Source organism: Lates calcarifer, linkage group LG2 (assembly GCF_001640805.2).
Source record: "Lates calcarifer isolate ASB-BC8 linkage group LG2, TLL_Latcal_v3, whole genome shotgun sequence".
NCBI classification, from domain to species: domain Eukaryota; kingdom Metazoa; phylum Chordata; class Actinopteri; family Centropomidae; genus Lates; species Lates calcarifer.
In genome coordinates, this window is record NC_066834.1 from 14,203,304 (window position 1) to 14,222,823 (window position 19,520).

At 41.5% G+C, this 19,520-nt stretch overlaps 1 protein-coding gene across 3 annotated transcripts in view; it reads right to left on the reverse strand.

Moving 5' to 3' along the window:
- Nucleotides 1-384: 384 nt before the first annotated feature.
- LOC108894294 (nuclear receptor ROR-alpha A) overlaps nt 385-19,520 on the reverse strand; it is a 73,767-nt gene continuing 54,631 nt past the window's right edge. For 2 of the 3 annotated variants that reach the window (XM_018692914.2, XM_018692916.2), the window contains 10 exons: nt 12,120-12,205; nt 10,819-10,960; nt 9,293-9,558; nt 8,977-9,196; nt 7,011-7,132; nt 6,779-6,911; nt 6,429-6,536; nt 6,158-6,268; nt 5,943-6,055; nt 385-5,431 (listed from right to left, as the gene is read on the reverse strand). In XM_018692914.2, coding sequence (XP_018548430.1) covers nt 5,267-5,431; nt 5,943-6,055; nt 6,158-6,268; nt 6,429-6,536; nt 6,779-6,911; nt 7,011-7,132; nt 8,977-9,196; nt 9,293-9,558; nt 10,819-10,960; nt 12,120-12,205 — 1,466 coding nt within the window. In that variant the 3' untranslated portion in view covers nt 385-5,266. The remainder of the gene's footprint in view (nt 5,432-5,942; nt 6,056-6,157; nt 6,269-6,428; nt 6,537-6,778; nt 6,912-7,010; nt 7,133-8,976; nt 9,197-9,292; nt 9,559-10,818; nt 10,961-12,119; nt 12,206-19,520) is intronic. The other variant, XM_051075928.1, reaches the window with a different exon arrangement.

The window sequence follows — 19,520 nt, forward strand, 5'->3', positions numbered from 1 at the left end:
CTTTACCAAAGGAAAGTAGAGGACACTGTCCCACAATTCCTTGTGGTAGCAGTGTTTAAAGTGACACACCGCTGTAGTTTCATGGCAGCAGTCCTGCATACATGTAGAAACAACAGAGCTCCTGTTTTATGTTTGTGACAATCCAAAACTTCTGGAAATCCTTCCTGATTGGCTGAGCTCCAAATCCATAAATATAGATTTCATCTCTTTCAGATCCAGTCAGGAGTCATCATGAAGAACAGACAGATTTAATGTATAGTTATTATTATCAACATAAGGGTAGACTGGATTGATTCAAGCTACCAGACAAATTTTATTCATTTATGATGTTTTTACACCTAAAGCAGAAGAACACTGAATCTGACAGAAGCCAAAACAAACACCTGCGTTTCTCTCTTTGTTTTATTTTCAATACAATTTGGATACAGCAGCTCTGCTTCGTATCAAAACAAAAGAAGTTGTGTTTGACCAGTTTCAACAAAGAAAGTGACCCACGCCTGGCACACTGATACAGGTGCAGGCTGAGCTAGAACATCAGTGGACTATGACATTTCATAATCATAATTACATTTGATCATTTAAGGGAAAATTCAATCTTTCTGACGACACAGGACAGTAGCCAAGTCACATCAGTCAACAAGCTCACTACCGTTAGCTTGGCTTTGTTTGATTAACAGGACTAAATGACTGGTTTAACATAATAGTTTTATGTTTTATGATGTAAAATTAAATTGCATGTGCTGATTATCTTTGTCCCATTTCAATATAACTGAATGACAGTTAAATTAGGAAAGTAGAGTTTAACGTGTCAGTATTGCCCAAAACACACAATACACAGCTTGTGACAGTGTTGAACTCCAGCCAAAACTAGTCTCCGGCAGTAGGTTAGAATACGTGTTTTACCATTATTTTCACATGGCGATTAACATTTTAGTTACCAGAGACATAAACACTCATGGTTACTGTCATCACCAGTGGGCAGCAGTACTTAAAGCTTAAAACCTGACCAGTTAAGGTTGTTACTGTGAGTCTGAAAATTCTGTTACTGTTCAGATGTTAAAAGACTGAATTTTCCTTCAATGTGTGACCCTGTGAAGAAACAAACAATGTGGCATAGTTGGTAAAATCCAGACCCTGCTAATGTTAAAAGTTAAACTAGCACCACACGCATATTAAAAACACAAAAATGCTGCTCTCGGCAACTAAACTAAATCTAAAAGAGAGCAGTGCATATCAAACCAGATATAATACATCATGATGCATATCAATATCAATCAACAGATAAAAAGTAGCCTTTTATAGCAGTATTTTCCTGTGGCCTGTACAGATTTATTAATAAAGTTACTTACAGAACGAGGGTCAAACCAATAAGGAACCATGGAGGGAGAAGAGCATGTCGTCAGCGTATGTGATCACGTGACGGGTCAAGACAAAGGAGTTAAAAGCCAATAACACACAGGATTCAGAGGAAAACCCCCAAATTAAATCTTAGAAATTAGAATCTGCATTGTCATGCCATATTTTCAAACTATACACAATAAAGTTAAAATACAACATTTACATTATTGCTTGGCATTCAGTTATGGCTAAAGTTAAGTTTATTATTTGCCAGAAATTCATATTTTTATTTGACTTTGGACCTCAAGACTGCTGTAATGATATTATTAATTTGACTGGTCCAAACTGGATCAAACTGGATCATTGTTTAAATATTATGCTGATCTTTGAAGGTGAGATGGACATACGTGCCGATTCTGGTAGGTGTAATGAAATATGACAAAATGTAATGAGTTGTTAAAATACCCAGTTACCTTTTACAATGAATAACTGCTACTATGTAATAAGTAAGTGCTAAATAATATATTTATATTTTGAAGTTCAGTGTGTGGTCTTTATGAAAATTGAGCTCTGCTTTACAGAAGTGCAATGATAAATTGCTTGAGTGCCTCTGAAGAGGAACTTAACAGCAGGCTAATAATCCGTATTTTACTGTGTTTTTTTACTGTGTCCTCTGTGGTTTCAAGTTTCAAGTCTGTTTTCACCTGTGACAGCCTCTGTTGGCTGTGATCAGAGCTGCTCTCTGTTGCACCTGTAGCCACACCTGTACATCATTGCTGCCACTGGAGGTCAGCAAAAACGAGATTTTCAGATGGTGGTGAGTTACTCAAGAGGTTTCTGTAAAAAAAAAAAAAAAAATTGCAAACAGGACAATGTCTGATTTGTTGGCATAAGCTTGGCATCGAAAACAACTTCCATCTGAAGAGCTGAGCTGAGTTAAACAGCCCAGAGACATTTTCCCCATGAGGATTAAACCAGCTGACATCCAGAAGGTGGACTGACAGTACTCAGGAGTGAAGTTCAGGCTGCTCTGTTTCTGTTGGATGTGGTGCCCTCTCTGCTTGTTGATATAATACTTAAAAGAACTTGATTTATTGACGTACAGAAGTATACCAGGGCTTTTACTCTAAATGCTTGATCTGGAGTCTTTCTGCCCTCTAGTGGCCAGAGTGGAGCTTTAACCCTTCTCCAGTAAGGATATGAAATGCTGTTGTCTTGCTGTTGTTACTGCTGTACTTTTAGTTTCCACTGAGACAAATTCCTCTACATTTGTTCATTCAGATTAAATTATTCTGATTTTTTCTCTTTGCACTAAATTCCTGCAGTGGATGATGGGAAAAAGTAGCTCCTCCGATCAGACTGTAAGAAATTTACCCCAGATTCATAAACACACAGATGTAGGCAGTAGATGAGTAGATAAGCAGGTGTTATTATTACTATTAATATTTTCATCATTTCTCTCTGTATAGTTTCTTTTTTTATGAAACAGTGTCTGTATTGCTATTATTAACTGTTACTGCTTTCATTGAGCTGAGTGAACGCTGGATTAATCTGTTATATTGTTATGTAATAAATTTTCTCTCTTGGATTTGTCTCATTTCAATAAATTTAAATCCACTGCTGAAAATAGTCCCTGACAAAGTATCTGTTTCCTCCTGTTTGTTTGATAAAAACTACAGTGATTAGCTGGTTTAAGAAATTATTGAGACTTAAAAAAAGAAATAAATTATAGTGATGTGTTTAGATAAAAAGAAATATACAGAAAAATACCAGACTCGTACGTTAACATGTCCTATCTTCTGCTGCACATCACACTTTTAGGCTGTAGCTACAGGTCAATATTCAATAATCAGTAACAGCTGACAAATTTAAACTACAGGTTAGATTTGTTTTAAATTATGGTTAAAACGTTGAAACCTAAACCTAACTGGATTCAACCCCCAGTGCCTCAGCCTAAACTGACAGGACGAATAGGAAAACCTGCACTTTTAAATCATCACCACCAGGTGGTGCTACAGGCTAACTGCTGAGTGTGAATAGTGTGTGTGAGACTGTGTGTGATGCTGGTGTCTGCAGGTGTTGATGCAGATGTTACCAAGCACAGATGCATCTGACAGTGAAATGAAGAGGAGGCTGCTGGAAGGATGAATGGCAGGAGGAGGATGAATGGGGTTGTGCAGGATGACACAATTTCTGTTAAACAAAACAAAACCATCCACAGCTCATGAATTTCTGCTGTTCGTCCATCATCAAGTTATTTCTGTGGTGAGTCTGGAGGATTCTGCTCCTGTATATATATTCCAGTTTAAAGAGTAATTACATGGGCAGATTTACTGCTTACTGAATTCATTTTCACTGTAAATTTACATTTAGAAGTGTGTGTTTAATATTCTTGAATTCACTGGACTCTACAGTACCCATGAGCGATCAGTGTTATGGACAAAATCAAAATCAAAATTCAGTATGTTTCTGACTAGTTTTTGGATCAGTCATCTGTATTTTGAGCCTTGTATTTGTTAATATTGACTTTCTACATTTTTGTTCATGAGGTCAAAAGTGTCCCAGGATCAGTTCTTCTTTTTGTTTCCTGCTTTTCCACAGAGAAACCACAGAGAGAAGTGATCTTTCCTCCTGGTCTTTCACCAGGTCAGTGTTTCTGAGATTAACACAGTATCAAGCAAAGAAGTAACATGACATGAATAAAACTTGAGTCACCACCACATACATGGGGCTCATTTTTAAATCTGGTCAATAACATGAATTTGCAGCCTTTTAGGTTTTTGACAATTAAAGTGGCAATGGACCCCCACTCCCCTAACTAACTAACTAACCCTAACCCCCAGGATTTTCAAGTGGTTTTAATGTTGGAGTGAAGTGAGTTTCACTACTGCCCAGGAAACGTGTTATTAGTTCTGATCATCAAACAGACAATGAATCATCTGTTTGTTTCTGGCTGCTAGCGTTAGCATTAGCAACATGGCTGCTACGATCAGCCTGGCTACTGTCCAAAGCAAGAAATATCTGTAAGAAACCCAGTTTGATCTAGAAACACTGATCTCAGAGCTGTGATAAAGGCAGAGTAAAACACCTGGTTGTATTAATAAGTAGGAAGGTTGTCTATTGCCACTTTAATGATCAAGTAAAACATCCGAAAAAGAGATGTGAATATGATTGCTTGGTGTCCAGTTTCAACACTGTCGACACTTGACCTCTGAACCATGCTTTAACCTGAGAGATGCATCAACAGACATCAAGAGAAGTTAACAGAGACTCAGACAGACCAGCTGACCGCAGTTAAACAGAAATATCCTGGATAATAAATTTTCCACCCCGATGTTCAAATTGTGTTTCCACCAGTGTAGATTTCAGACACCCATCTCCACTCCTCCAGAAACTGAAACTCAAAACTAAAAAGTAAAATGGCAGCAGACAATGTGAGTTCAGAAGCAGCTGTGAAATGTACAGGAGTTACACAACAGGCCTGTTCAATAATCCGTCTATGAGCTGTTAACTCATTAGCTCACCAGCTAAAGCTTTTTCTCGAGGACATGTGAAAGAAGAGGTGATGTCTGGTGAAGTAAAAACAAACCAGGTTTCAGTGTGAATACTGAAAAGTGCTTTTTAATGTCAGAGCTGAATCTGATCCAGATCCAAGATCCTTGATAGAGGATGTGTGCTAATGCAGTTGGTGGGAGACCATCTGACTCTTCCCTGGATCCAAACCAAGGGCCATGAGAGGAGGAGGTGAAGAAAGACAGACTGAGGAGAAGAGGAGTTCAGATCTCTTCTCAGCTGTCAGGAAAAGTGCAGAGCCACATCACAGACAGTTTCTGTCTTTGGCTCCGGAAGTCATTGTCCTGTCCACTGTTGCTGTTCAAACCGGGCTCGGTCCATCTGAATCCAGCAGCTCGGTGCTGGTCGGCTCCGTTTAGTCATTGGCCTGCAGTGTCAGTTCGAGGTCGGCACCAAACAACTCCTTGTAAAGGGGAGGGAAGTGCGTCCGAACGATGTCGGGGTAAATGGCTCTGAAGGCTGACAGTTTCTCTGTGTGTCGACTGCATAGTGAACGCAACGCTGATACCTTACACCTGAGCTGAGGGGAGGAGGAGGAGGAAGAGAGGAAGTGATTAAAAGTTATTAAGCAGTTTTAGACACTGGTCCTACATACTTGAGATTACTGTGTGGACACAACAGACTCTGGGGCTTCAGTCTGTAGTAACTAAAATATTTCAGCTGCAAATCTGTTTTAGATTTTGTAGTTAACAACTTCTCCACAGAGGGGCAGTGTGAGGCCACTTTACATTTGGCCTACTGCTGTTTTTATGCACAGTCTGTGGCTGATTTCTAGTATGATCAGGTGCACACTGGTCAATGTTTAGACGTTGTTTAGATGACACTGAGAACTGGACAGTCTTATGAAGTAAATCTGAACCTTGAGTCTGACACAGGAGCGTGATTTCTGCTTCAACCTGACCAATGAGTCCTGAGTAGATTGACCATGTATATATGTGTCTGTCAGAGGCTACTTTAGGGGACAAAATCAGACTAAACTAGATGATTGTATTTAGGTGTGTGTGTTCAGGTGTGTGTGTGTAGGTGAGTACCTTGTTGAGGACTCCGTCTTCTCTCTGGTTCTTCTGCAGGACGTGCTGCAGAGCCAGCTGAATCTTCTGCTGCAGCTTCTCCACCTGCAACTTCTCCTGCAGCCATGACCGGTCTGCACACACACACACACACACACACACACACACATTCAGCTGGCTGAAGATCACTCAGGACGACAGACTGGGATAAACAGACTGAGGTAAATGTGACGTACCTGCAGAGAGCAGAACAAACGCTGAGAAGAGAGCGAGCTCGTCCTCAGTCAGGTGCAGTGAACACATGCTCTTAGCAAAGTCAAACACTGATGTGATCAAATCATCACAGCCTGGTAACAAACACACACACAAAAGTAGTAATAAACCTCAGAAACACATTAAATAATGCTCTGAAGTGAGCAATTGCTGAGTAATAATATGGAAAGACAGATTTAATCATTTTAAGACAGCTGATGTGAGATCTGTTCATTGATCTGTTCCTCCACTCACCTAGAGCTTTGAAGACATCAGGACCTGCAAATTTCCCGTCAAAGTAAACGGTGTTGTTCTGCGAGTCAAACACTCGACACATTCTAACAAAGACGACCTCCAGAGAACCTGGCAGAGAAACACGGAGGCTCCGATGATTAATGTCTGAATCAGTTCAAGTCAACTAATGATTATTTAATGACTCACTGCTTATTATTTGATTAATTGGATGAATCAGTCATTGCTGATTAAAGTGCATTTGCTATTCCAAAGAAGATGTGTGAAGTTAAAGATTTGGTCCTGTGAACTTTGACCTCTCTGAAAAACATGTACACCCATTACTTGTCATAATAAAATAAGTGACCTCTCACCAGCTTTCAGCAGCACGATCTGGTCATTCTGGCAGAGATCCATGAAGCCGTCGATACGTTTGGCGAACTCCACCACGTACTGGATGGCCTCAGTGATCTTCACGGCACAGAGCTGCCACATCACCTCCCGAGGCTGCACAGAGCAGAGAGGGAGGATAGTAAACACAGTAGAAATGCACAGGTCTGATTTTGTGATACAAACTCCCAGTGAAGGGAAACAGAGTGACTGCACCTTGCTCTGGTAGCGTTCCACCTCGTCCTGCAGGAAGTTCTGCCAGCTCATCTGCTGCAGCTCCTCCCTCAGGTACTGACACGTCTCCAGGTGAGACTTGGAGATGATTTGGACCAGATGATCTGAAACAACCGACAACACAACCCTCAGATGGTGAACATGGGAAGAGGGGGAATAAAAAGGATTTCCTACATCAACTATCATGGCTCAGAGGAGGATTCAGTCCTTTAGTCCAACTTTTTACTCTGTGTGAAGCTTTGTCAACAAAATGTTTGTGTTTGCAGCTCAGAGAAGAAACACAACTGAAAGAAAAACACACTATTACACAACAACTATTGTTCTGTGATAATCGTTCCAGCATGAGTGAATATGAAATAACAGCATCAAACCAAAACAAAGCAGAGACCAAAACAACACGGCAGCAGGTCCAAAAATACAACCAGCTAATGAAACTCTTGTTTGGATCAGAGGGTGGGGGGTAGAGATGGGGTGGGGGTTATTACGATAAATGCTTTTGTCAAAGAAAAAAATCTCCAGGGAGAATAAAAACATGATTTCCCCCACCGAGCGCCCTGCCATGTCCCAATTGGCCCTAATTAACAGACAGCTAATTACCACACAGAGATTTTAATGAGCTCTGAAGATGAGTTTCCAACCTCCTGCTATTTTAAACCACCTTTCTCCCTCTGTCTGCCCCACAGTTCTCTCTCTTTGTCTTTTGTTTCTCTTACTCTTCTTATCGTTCCTCCATCTATCCTCTTTTTCTTCTCCTCTTTCAAGATATTTCCTCATCTTCTCTCTGTTTGTTTTTCCCTCCAGCTCTCTACAACCTTCTGCCATATGGTGGAGTTTCAGCACCACACATACAGCCAGGAGTTTGAATCCATGATGGGGGCTCACAGAGGGAATCAGACCTGTACCAGGGCTCCTCTCTGAGCTGTTGTCGTGGGAGTTGGAGAAATAACAACAGTCTCTAAACATGAGAGTAAAACAGCGCTCTGTGTGGGAAACTTTTCTTTTTCCTCCTTAATTGATCCTTTACCCAAAACCCAGGGTTTCCCAGCATCACACTGCCTCCACCTGCTCGCCTTCTTCTCACAACAGTTGAGGTTAAAGACTTCTTCCCACGACGTTCACACCCCTAGCTGTCCACATGATGTTAAATAAATGTGATTCATCAGACCAGGTCACATTCCACTGCTCCATGATCCAGCTTTAAGGTTTCCAGCAGTTTCATCAATGACCCTGTCCTCAGTTCACCCGTTCTTTGGACACCGTTGGTTGGTACTGAACACTGCACAGCAGCAACCCCCCACATCACCTGCTGCTCTGGACCCAGTCATCCAACCGTCACAATCTGACCCATCACAGTCACTCACATCCTAACACTTGTCCATTTTTCCTGCTTCCATCACATAAACTTCCAGACCTGACTGTTTACCTGCTGCCTAATATATCCCACCCAGATAATCAACATTATGATGTTTGAATGTTGTGGCTGCTCAGTGTGCTCTTTTACAGCTTCATTCAGACATAAATCAATTTACTCATTTAGTATTATTAAAGAGCAAATTCTGCTGAATGACTCGTTTCAATATCATCACATTATATTAAAACTTTGATTTACAGTCAGTGGTTTCATTAATTACTACATGTCATATCTAAGTCCACTTTTAATGTAAAATTTTAATTTGTAAAGTAACTACAGCTGTAACTTTACAAATGTAGTTGAGTAAAAAGTACTTTGCTCTGACATGTAGTGGAGGAGAAGTATGAAGTAGAAGAAATTGGAAACAAGTGCCTCCAAGTATTGCAGCTCTTAGATGTACCTAGTTACTTTTCAACAGTCTTAATGAGATTACTGTGAAGAGATTCATGTCAGAGAGGGTTTAACTTGTAGATTTGGTTTAAGTTTGACTCTGAACATTTGAACATCTGTGTCTATGTTAAATCTCATCCCTCTGACCTGATCCCTTCGTCTCACCGAGTTCGGCCATGGACACGGTGGGTGGTGAGTCTCCGTTGCTGAAGGAGCAGTATGGGAAGAAGCCGTTACTGGATCCATAGTCACACAGCGGCTCCGGTTTGATGCCGTTAATATCCAGTCCGGACTGGTCCGGAGACGGCTGGATGTCTAGGTAGAATGCACCTCCTCCTCCTCCTCCTCCCTCTCCTCCAGAGTCCGCCTGTTTGTGGAGGAGAAAGACAATACATAAAAAAACGATAGGGAATTCAACCCATTATTTTTCTGCAGTCACCTCCAAAATGTAAAAACCACAAACCTTGGATGACACTGATCCTCCTGCAGGGGAGTCCTGCTCCATGTAGCCTCCCAGTTCATCAGGGAGCTCTGTGAGGCCGGAGGAGGAGAGGCTGTAGTGGGGGGACAGCGGCTCGGCCTCGACCGGGCTGGGGCTGCTGAGGCTTGGGTGGGACAGGAGGAGGGAGCCCTGCTGCTGCTGCTGCTGCTGCTGCTGGAGACGGTGTTTCTGCACCTCAGCGTACAAACTGTCCCGCTGCTTCTTGGACATACGACCGAACTTCACAGCTGTGTTTGAGGAAGAGGAGAGAAAAGGAGAGAGGAGTTTGGACAGGACCAGGATGAGTGTTTCCTCCGTTTCCTGCTCTGTGGTCAGAGGATCTCTCTCATCTACTCTGTTTTTCTTCTTGTCATTAAATCCCCTGAACAGACTCAAACCAACACTGACTGTTTCCTACTGACTCATACTGTCTGATAGATCTGATTCTTCTGTTTCCATAAACTGCTGCCCCAAATACTCACTATTTGGGGCAGCACCTAATGTGGATTAATCCACTGCTGAAAACAGTCCCCAACAAAGTCACAGCTTCCTCCTGTTTGTTTGATAATAACTACAGTGAGCTGCTGTTTTAAAATGAAACTATGCGTGAGAGGTCTTTTTAAGATCTACATCTGCAGGAGGGAACAACGAGTTCAGAGCCAAGACAGAGGAGGGAAGATGTTGAGAGACGGACTAACACACTGTTGGTTTGAGTCCAAATATGAGATTTATTTACAGTAAGAAAAGTATAGATGAACTAAGTTAAGTTCTCGCGTGTGGTTTTGTGCTCTTGCATCTTTCTCTCTCTTTTTCTGTCTCTGTGATGACAAGCCTCCTGCTGCTCCTACAGTCCTGCAATACATAAAAAACATGCTGCTATAGCTATAATTTTCTAGTCTTATTGCTTTAACTGTCATTATCATTTTTATAGCTATGATTACTATTATTAATATTACTTACAGCTCTATATGGAATCTGTATTACGCTATGTTCTCCTTCTACTATTCCCCCCTTCTCTCTCTCTTTCTCTTTCTTAGCTCTGTTGTGATTTGGCACTGTATAAAATTGACTGGACTTGACTACAGCATTGATTCTATGAAAAATTTCCACTACAAAAATTGCATATGACTCAAACAATATCTGTATCTTATTGTACCTGAACAAAACAGAATCCTGTCTGAACTGACCTGACCGCAAATAACAAATACACACTTACTTTGCTAATCACCTTGTTCAAGTTTTTTAATTTAAAAAAAGTGAAACTCTCATTAGTAAATCAGAAATGAAGTGTGTGAAGGATAAAAGGATGGAGCTGCAGAGGAGCCTTGAATAAACTGTTTATTTAGAGCAGTTCTGATGATGAACACTGAGCACGTGTTGCACACAGACGCTCTGCTGACGGTGTGTATGTTTTGTTTGTGTGTCTGCAGACTAACACCTTGCAAACTGCTGACCACCAGATGTTTCTGCAGGTGAGAGTGTGTGTTTGTGTTTTGTGTGCGTCTCACCGTCTCGGGACATGCCCACAGCCAGACATTTCTGCAGACGGCAGTGCTGGCAGCGGTTTCTGCTCGTTCGGTCGATCAGACAGTTTTTCTGGCGAGGACAGGAGTAGGCGGCGTTACTCTGCTGACTGCGTCTGAAGAAACCCTGAGACAGGAGGAGCAGCCATGTTAGAACACAGGTTTTATCTCTACCTGCAGTCAGTCAGTGACACCACGCTCAGAGCTTCATTCATCTCTCCTGCATGTTTAAAGATTTTACACTTTCCAGTCTCTTTTCTACCCAGAATCCCCTGTCTCCATGATCCCATCAGCCTCTCTCTCTCCCTCTCTGGTGTTTGTACAGAGATAAATCTCCATCAGCTGCTCGTTGGCTGTGAAATGAGCCTCCAGCTGCCTCCAGCTGCCACAGCAGCAGCAGCAGCAGCAGCTGCAGCTGCAGCTCAACACACCAGCTTGTTCTAACAGGACCAGGTTTCCTGAGCCAAACGCCTCTGACTGATGGTCCAGACTCCACGTCAAAGGCTTCCTCTAATGCTGCTAATGAGACACAGACAGTCGACGGACAGAGGGAGAGGAGCTGCACATGATGAAACCTATCACCTTAATAATCTGTGCTTAACAGTTACAGTGTGCTTATAGTGAGTGGTGTGAAACACAGTAACTAAGTGCTTAGATACTTTACAAATTATACTTGTACTCCACTACATTTATCTGACACCTACAGTTACTGTTGAACTTTTACAGAAGAAACATGAAAATATCTGTTGATGTTGCAGTTAAAAGACAATTCAGGTGCACAGTCAGTGTAACCGTCTCCAGCCTCCTACAGCTTCTAAATAAACATGAATCACACAAACACTTGTTTCTGACTGAAGGGAAACACAGACTGTAGCTGCAGAAACAGACGGTATGTTGTTACATTATCAGGGGAAACTTCCTAATGGAGCAAAAACTGAAAACAGATCAGTGAATCAGATCTTTGTTATTCTTCGTCCCTCCTCTATGATTCATCTGATGACCCCTCTGATTTATCTGGTGACCTTTTGTAGGGGTGATGAACATATTCTACATCTACATAACAATCTGTTCAATGTGCGTTGGCTGACTGACATTATACTGTCAGATTACCAACACAGTTTTTGATTTTTAAAGTGACAGATTTCAAAGTGGTGGAACAGAAAGATAAATATAAGTAGCTGAGTTATGGCACATCAAACCTGTCTCCATGACGACCTCTGAGAGGAGGGCAGGAAGCTCAGACTCAACAAGAAGTGAGGTGATGTGGAGGAGGGGGTGGGGCTTACCTTACAGCCCTCGCAGGTGATCACTCCGTAGTGGATTCCTGAAGATTTGTCTCCACAGATCTTACAGGGGATGATTTCAATCTGAGCTGCAGAGACGAAATAATACACAGAGCATCAGAACATATGCCAGCAGCTGCAGGTGAAACAACCAGGTCTAACAGGTCTGTCCTCTCTCGGCTCAGCTGCAGGATGAATCTCAGTCTGATGCTGGATATCAAATGTGCTTCATCAATAAAACTACAACATACGAACACAGTGTTCACATTAGAGACGATTAAAACAGGAGACAAAAAACTCAAGAGGTCAGAGGTGACGAGTAAACTCTAAAATAAAGTCAAGTAAAATCTACACTACATGAGTGTTACGCCCACCAAGGGGAAACCTGAGCGTAGTGTATATTTGACTTCCCCTTTCCCCACTCCCAAAGACTAGGACCAGTGCCACAGTCGATGACAGTGCAACAATACAACTGATTTATACATCAACACAGGTAAAAATGGCGTTGGGGTGAATATGGCCAAAATGACAAACAAAACAATCTATTGAAGTACGAAAATTGTTTGCAACTAAAAGGCTTCTCACCCCTACAGTGACCTGGACTGTTTCTAGGGGGGATATTTACACTGCTTACAACACAAACACTTTGATCAGGTGAAAAGCGCCCCCATCAGGCAGGGAGGGAGAACAACAACAACAGTGGGTAGTTTCAGTCAGGAAAATAAACCTCACAGTGAAAGTTAAGAGTCAGTTTGAACAGTGACCTTCTCTGCAAATTACATTTGTGTCTATAAACAACAAACATATATTAGAGTTGAGATTTTAACATTCAAATCTTAACTCCAACAAACATGAACTTTTGTTATTTATGAATTGATTCTGAACTGAGCAGCAGTTTGATTTCTGTCTGAGCTGCAGCTTTTCCAATGGATTTATGTCAACAGATTCACCTCCAGTCAAAAAACTGGTGACATTTCTCCTCACTTATTGCCGACATACAGATGTATGATGAACTAAAACCAGCTGATGTTGTTGGTTGAATTTGACTTTTGTTGGCCTGATGCTGCTGCTGCTGTGAAGACTTTGCTCCAGTCAGAGTGGCAGATCTCAGATCAGTTGAGCAGAAGTTAAACTGCAGCATCTCGTCTTTCAGAGCGTCAACAGTTTATCAGCAGCTCAGACTGAAGCTGAAAACACTCGGTGTGTATTTATACACTCAGGAGTTTGAAACAGTGACAGCTCCACTCTGAGCCACTATATTTAGAAGAAGGAAGTTATGTAAGTCAACAGCCACATCAACACACACACACACACAGACACACACAGTTGCTACACAAGAATACAGACAAACACAGTCTGGAGACACAGAGTGAAGTAACCATCACCTCACAGCTGCAGAAACACTCATGTCTCTCCTATATTTTCTTTATAATCTGAACCTTTCTGTAATAAATTTGCTCCTGAGTCAGATTTATAAAAACATCCTCAGGTTGGTTTTGAATTATGTTTGATTACATTCAAACAAAAATAATAAAAACAAAGCAGCTCCCCAAGTTCAGGCACCTGCTGCTGGATATTAGTCATGTTGTGGTGTACAGACTTTATATATCTGTAAAACTTCAATTAAAAGTAGCTGTGCTTTTTAATTTTCTTTTTCTTTTAGCCTAAAACCATGGGATGAAAGTTCCAGTCGGCTGAAAACTGACTGAAAATAAATCTCTGGACAAAGACTAAATCTAAAAACTGTTTTGTTTTCAGAGCCTCTGTGAACCCAGGTTAAACCAACCGACCAATCAGGAACCAAATATCAATGCACCACTCAACCAGTGGCTCGACACCGCACATTAACCAATCACATATCAGAGTCCAGGTTCCTGTTTGCGCCACTGCTTTACTTTAAAGAAACAGAGTATAACTTTATTCTGTTACATGAGTGCTCTCTCCCTCTCTCTCTCTCTCTCTGTCCCTGTGTGCCTCAGTGTCTCTCGCCCGCCCTCAGAGGAGGATTGACCACCTGACCCAGTGAATGAAGATCTACATGATCCTCAGCTGAACTCAGTGAACCACAGCAGGAGTCAGATTAACTCAGGCTCACTGTGAGAGAGTTTCTCTTTCCTCAGCTTCAGCTGCTCACATCACAGCCTGAGGACAGAGACAGAGAGGCAGGAAACCTGAAACTATTATGGAAACATATATAATACACAGTCAACTCAGGTGTAACATGAAAGTTTACAAGTATTTTTACTAAAATGACACAGGATATCCTGAAACCAGCTGAATGTGGTTCAGAAACAGGCCATGGTTTAGTGAGGTGGAGACTTTCCTCTGTGACCACAGGTCTCTGCAGGTTGTTTATAATTCACAAGGGTTTTTAAAGCTGTGGAGCTACTGACATGAGCTGATGCTGAACCCACGTCTCTGTGGTTAGATGGCGTTTCACAGCAGGTACACACACTGTTCAGAAATATGAACTGGAAAAAATAAAAATAGATGTTACAATTGCAGACAAGATCGGGTGTTTTTTTGTTGTTGTTGTTTTGGAAGGGAGATTAATTAACACTGTGATGTACTGCTCTGATTAATCTGGTATGTGACTGATCTGTGTCACCTGCTGAGCTGAAGAGGACAGATCCTGATGTATCACTGTGTTATGATCACCTTTTCTCTTCAGATTAATAAACCTGTTGTATGTTACATTTCTTTTGAGGTTACTTCCTGACTCAGTCTCCCCTATGTTCATTTGCATCCACAGACTTACACATTTTATAAATTTACCTTCACTCAATCAGTGAAATTGATCTAAGCTGAGTGGAGGAAGACAGCTCTTAAATCTGTGAGTCTTTTTAAATACAGAGAACACCAAGTTCAACACAGATTCAGCTCAGCACAGGAGGACACTCTACGCTCGATGTGCAGTTTGGGACGGCGGTGGCGTTCTGGCTGAAATCACCAGCTGGGCTCTGGTGGCTGCACTTCATCACAGCTGTACACCTGCTCTCAGAGACCAACACAGGGTTTTTTTTACTGTGAGACGGAGTCAACACACACACACACACACCTGGCCTCATTGGCCTAATGTGTATTTGCAATAAAACAACATGTAACACACACCACACTGAATCTGTTGTTTTCATTCTGTTGAGATCTGTAGCTAAAACTAGAAGAGGGACTTTCACATTAAAAGCATGGTAGCTTTGGCAGATATCCTCTTCATTTATCTACTTAACTCAGACTGCTGAGGCTGCAGATTAACCTCAGATAAAATCTGGAATATCTTGCACAGACAGAGGACGGACGACTTCCTGTCACTGACAGAGGAGAATCGTTAGGAAGGGATGATTAAATGTCCAGTATAAACAGGAGGAAAGACCTAGGCTGACTGGTGCTTTAAGGCGTACCTGAAAAATTGTGAACCTGTCCTTTAATGCCAAGGTGTTACTGTGATCTCAGTCCATATTTTAACCTTCACAGGACCAACTCCACAGTCATACAACCATCACAGGAATCTTTTCCACTTCTACAATGTAAGGAAAATATAACCCCAGTGCTCTGCTGCCGTAACGTCCTGCTCCCTCAGCACAACAGCAGCTGCTCCATCAGGACAGGAGGTGGTGTTATCTGCAAACACCTGAACAATTAACTAACGTCTCAAACTCTAACTGCTTCAGTGCTCTCTGTGATGTTCTCACATGGTGGTGTGTGTGTGTGCATCAGAATAACAGTGGTCAGACTTGTCAGCTGGAAAAAAATATTATTAAGAATTTGACACATACACCAGAGAAACCACAAAGAGTGAGAAACCGCACACACTCATACCTAAGAAGAAAAAAGCCTCTCTCTCTCTCACACACACGCACTGCACACACACTCCTGAAACCACACACACACAGTGTGAGGCGTCTGTGCTGCAGTTTCCTCTCAGTAATTAGCTCTCTGAGTGTTAATCCCGTCTGAATTCTGCGTTTCAACATCAAAGGGCGACGTTCAACAAAGCCACTGCCTGAAATTAGAGCTGCAGATATTTATACAGCCAGCTGCAAACACAAACATCTGCCTCCTGCTTCATGTCCACCAGGCTCAGACTCAGAGGAGAGGCGTCTTCTTTTTCTTCTCTGGCTCATGAGAGAAACGAAAAAATGATGAGGACAAGGACAGAGAGAGACCTGGTGTTGAGATGGTTTCAAGTCACATCCAAGAAAAAATAAATAACTTCTTCATTCTCATTATGAAACAGCTTCAGAATCACTGTGCTGGTTCGTTGTAACAGGGAAAATGGAGCCACTGTTGTTGCTCTGCATAACTTTTGTGAGCAGGTACAATCTCCCTCTAACTGAGTGATAGTCAATGGCTTAAACTGCTGGAATACGGACCCAGCAGATTCAGGAGTAATGCTGAACTGTAGATCAGTTAAAAAGACTTCAAAGTCAATAAAAACCAGCGTTCATCTCCGATATCCAGCCAGGAAACTGACGGAAATATCAAGAATTAGAAACAGAGTTTAGTGTGTTTGTTACAGCCACAGCACTTCCTGCTCCAGAAGGAGAAGGGGATCATGGGTAATATATACCATTGGGTCATGTTGTAGCTTAGCTTAGCATAGATACTGCAATGGTCATAACGTGACTGTAATATGATTATATTAAGAAAAACTCACAATTCAACTGCAAACATTATGTTTGTTTCTGGGACTTTTTCTGAACATTAGATTTTTGTGTGACATGCTTTATAGTTTCACTGCCTCAGGCCTTGAGATGATCAGGAACAATCATACAGTCACAAGACAAAATGTTCGGGGGGCTCTTTGACTGGAGGAATATGTCATTTATTTCATCAGGGCTACAACTAACAATTAGTCTGATTAATCAATCCATCTATGTATTATCAGACAACAGTAAAATGTGTCCATCACAAATTTCCCAGATGTCATTAATGTCCCGTTTTATCAAATTTAATCATGTAAGACAAAGAAAAGCAGCAATTTCTCACATTTCAGAACCAGAAACCATCCCATTTTTGGCATTTTTTTCCTAAAAAATGTCTCAAAGAATTAATTAATTATCAAAATGCTTGTATGCTTTGTTAATCACTTTATTGACTAATTGTTGCAGATCTACACATTATATTTCTGTCACACCCTCAAAATAAATTCCATTCTTCAATAAGGAATATGCATCAGGTAGAATAGACAGGATGTGTGAAGCATCATTAATTTTAATCCAGATTTTTCATAAACTAAAATGTTGAATCCATTTACAAACTAAAACACTGATCACTCTCTGAGATCTGCTGCTGCTTTTCTCGCAGTAACTGTATCTCTGATCTCTGAGCTTTAAAGATGTCACCTTGGTTAGTCAGAAATGTGACCGGGTTTTTTTCCCTGACATTTTAAACTAAATACATTTGAAAAGATAATCAACATATTGAGATTGTGAAATGATACTGATCATGAGATTGATTTTGTCCCTGTGTTCCTCCTTCAGCTCAGTCTGACCTTTGGGTTGATGAGTCAGATGTGACAACATGTCGTCTTCCCTCTTCCTTCTCTGTTCACGGAGTCTCTACATCAGTGAACCTGAGAGGAAATTGTTTTAATGACTCATCAGCTGTCAGAGAAGCAGCCGTCACACAGAGCCTTCATGTTTGTCAGCGTCTGTTCAGGCGTCTGTCTGCAGCACAAACACTCTGGTGACTGTGTTTAACGAAGCTGCTGTGTTTGAGTGTTTGGACCTGAGTGTGATGCTCCCTCAGAGATTTCTCTCGTCTTCCTCCTCCCTCAGATAAAACAGCTCTCTTCTTTTCTTCATCAGCAGCGTGTTCCAGTCAAACCAAGAGTTAAATGTAACTGTTTGTCTGCAGATCCTCGTCCCGTCTGACTCTGTCCTTGAAAGCATTTTGGGAAACATCTCCACAGTCTGTTGGTGACTTTCTGAACCTTTGGGAAGTTGAGGACTCAGTTAAGCACTGAAACCTGGTGCCTATATTACCCACAATGCAACTCTGACAGTTGGGTGGTATATTGGGGTTAGTTATGAGTTATTAGGAATGAGTCCTAAAACCAGGAAGTAAGTTAGCATGTTAGCACTTCCTGTTCCCTCGTCCCAGAGTCGATGGGTTTTTGGTTAAATGTCTGAAATAAGGTCTGTGGTTTTAACACAAGCTCAAGACATTTTCATGTTTTATTCTACGACATAAAATCTGTCAGTAAATCCTCCACTCCTGATGTTTGAAGCTTTTATGTGTCTTAAAAAAGGCGGTTGCTAACGAGTGTCTAAATGAGACTACAGAGGTTGTCGGGGACGTTAACATGAAAACTGATCTACTCAAGCAGTCCACCTTTACAGCCTCGTTGTGTCTATCTAACTATCACTAACTTTCTAAGAAGAAAGGCTTTTGTAGAAGAGGTCAGAGCTAAATTAAATGACAAGTTGGAAGCTTAGTGGTGGAGACGTTGACGTCATGTGACCGTGGTGTAGTTGGTTTATAGTCTAACATTAGCTTTTTACTTCTGGAGATTGTGTTTAGGCTTCAAACATCAGAACAGTGGTGTTCATCTGTGAAGATTATCTGATGAACTAAACCTGTGAGGATCAGAAACTTTAGATGGTCACAGTTGTTTCTGTAATAATCCAAAACACAATGAAAAAATCCCATTGACTTTTTGTGGAGGGAACCACGGTGATGCTGACTTCAGGCCTGGACTACAGAAATACATCATCCCTGCAGGACTCTCTATTGTTCCACAAAAGCTTCATTACCTCTCTTTGTTAAAAAACGGGACCTGATGCTTCTCTGTGAGTTCAGGGAAATTAAACTCTGTGATGAAATACATTTCACATGTGTTTTTTAGATGCTTCCATCTTAATTATTGCAGCTCTCTACACTCATTGTGCATCAGTACCTGATTGTGCTTTAGAGTCTTAATGTCAGAGTACACATCAGTACCGTGGCTGAACAGGTTCAGCTCAGACAGTGACAGGTGACTGTTGCTGCTGCTGACGAAACGCCTTCTTCACAGGGCTGATGTGGTCAGATCTATTCTCTCAGTTAGACGCTGCTTACAGCCTCTGTTCTTTAATCTCCTCGGCTGGCGTCCAGATAATCTCAGAGTGGATGTAATAACGGTGGACATATGGCAGCATATGGCAGCAGCTTGTTCCTCAGCTGCCGTTAGTGATTCACTTAGTCCCTGCTAAGTCCATCTTCATCTTTAAACTGTGAATGTTTACTTCCATATACATTTATTCTATGGTTAAATATCTAAAGACAAATCTTCACCAGGTATAAAATATCCTCCATCACTGCAGACCATCTTACTCACACTTCATGTCGTATACATACTCTCAGGTGTCTCAGGTGCAGTTTTTGCACCACCCACACTCCCCCTGCTTCATCCTGGTTTTCTAA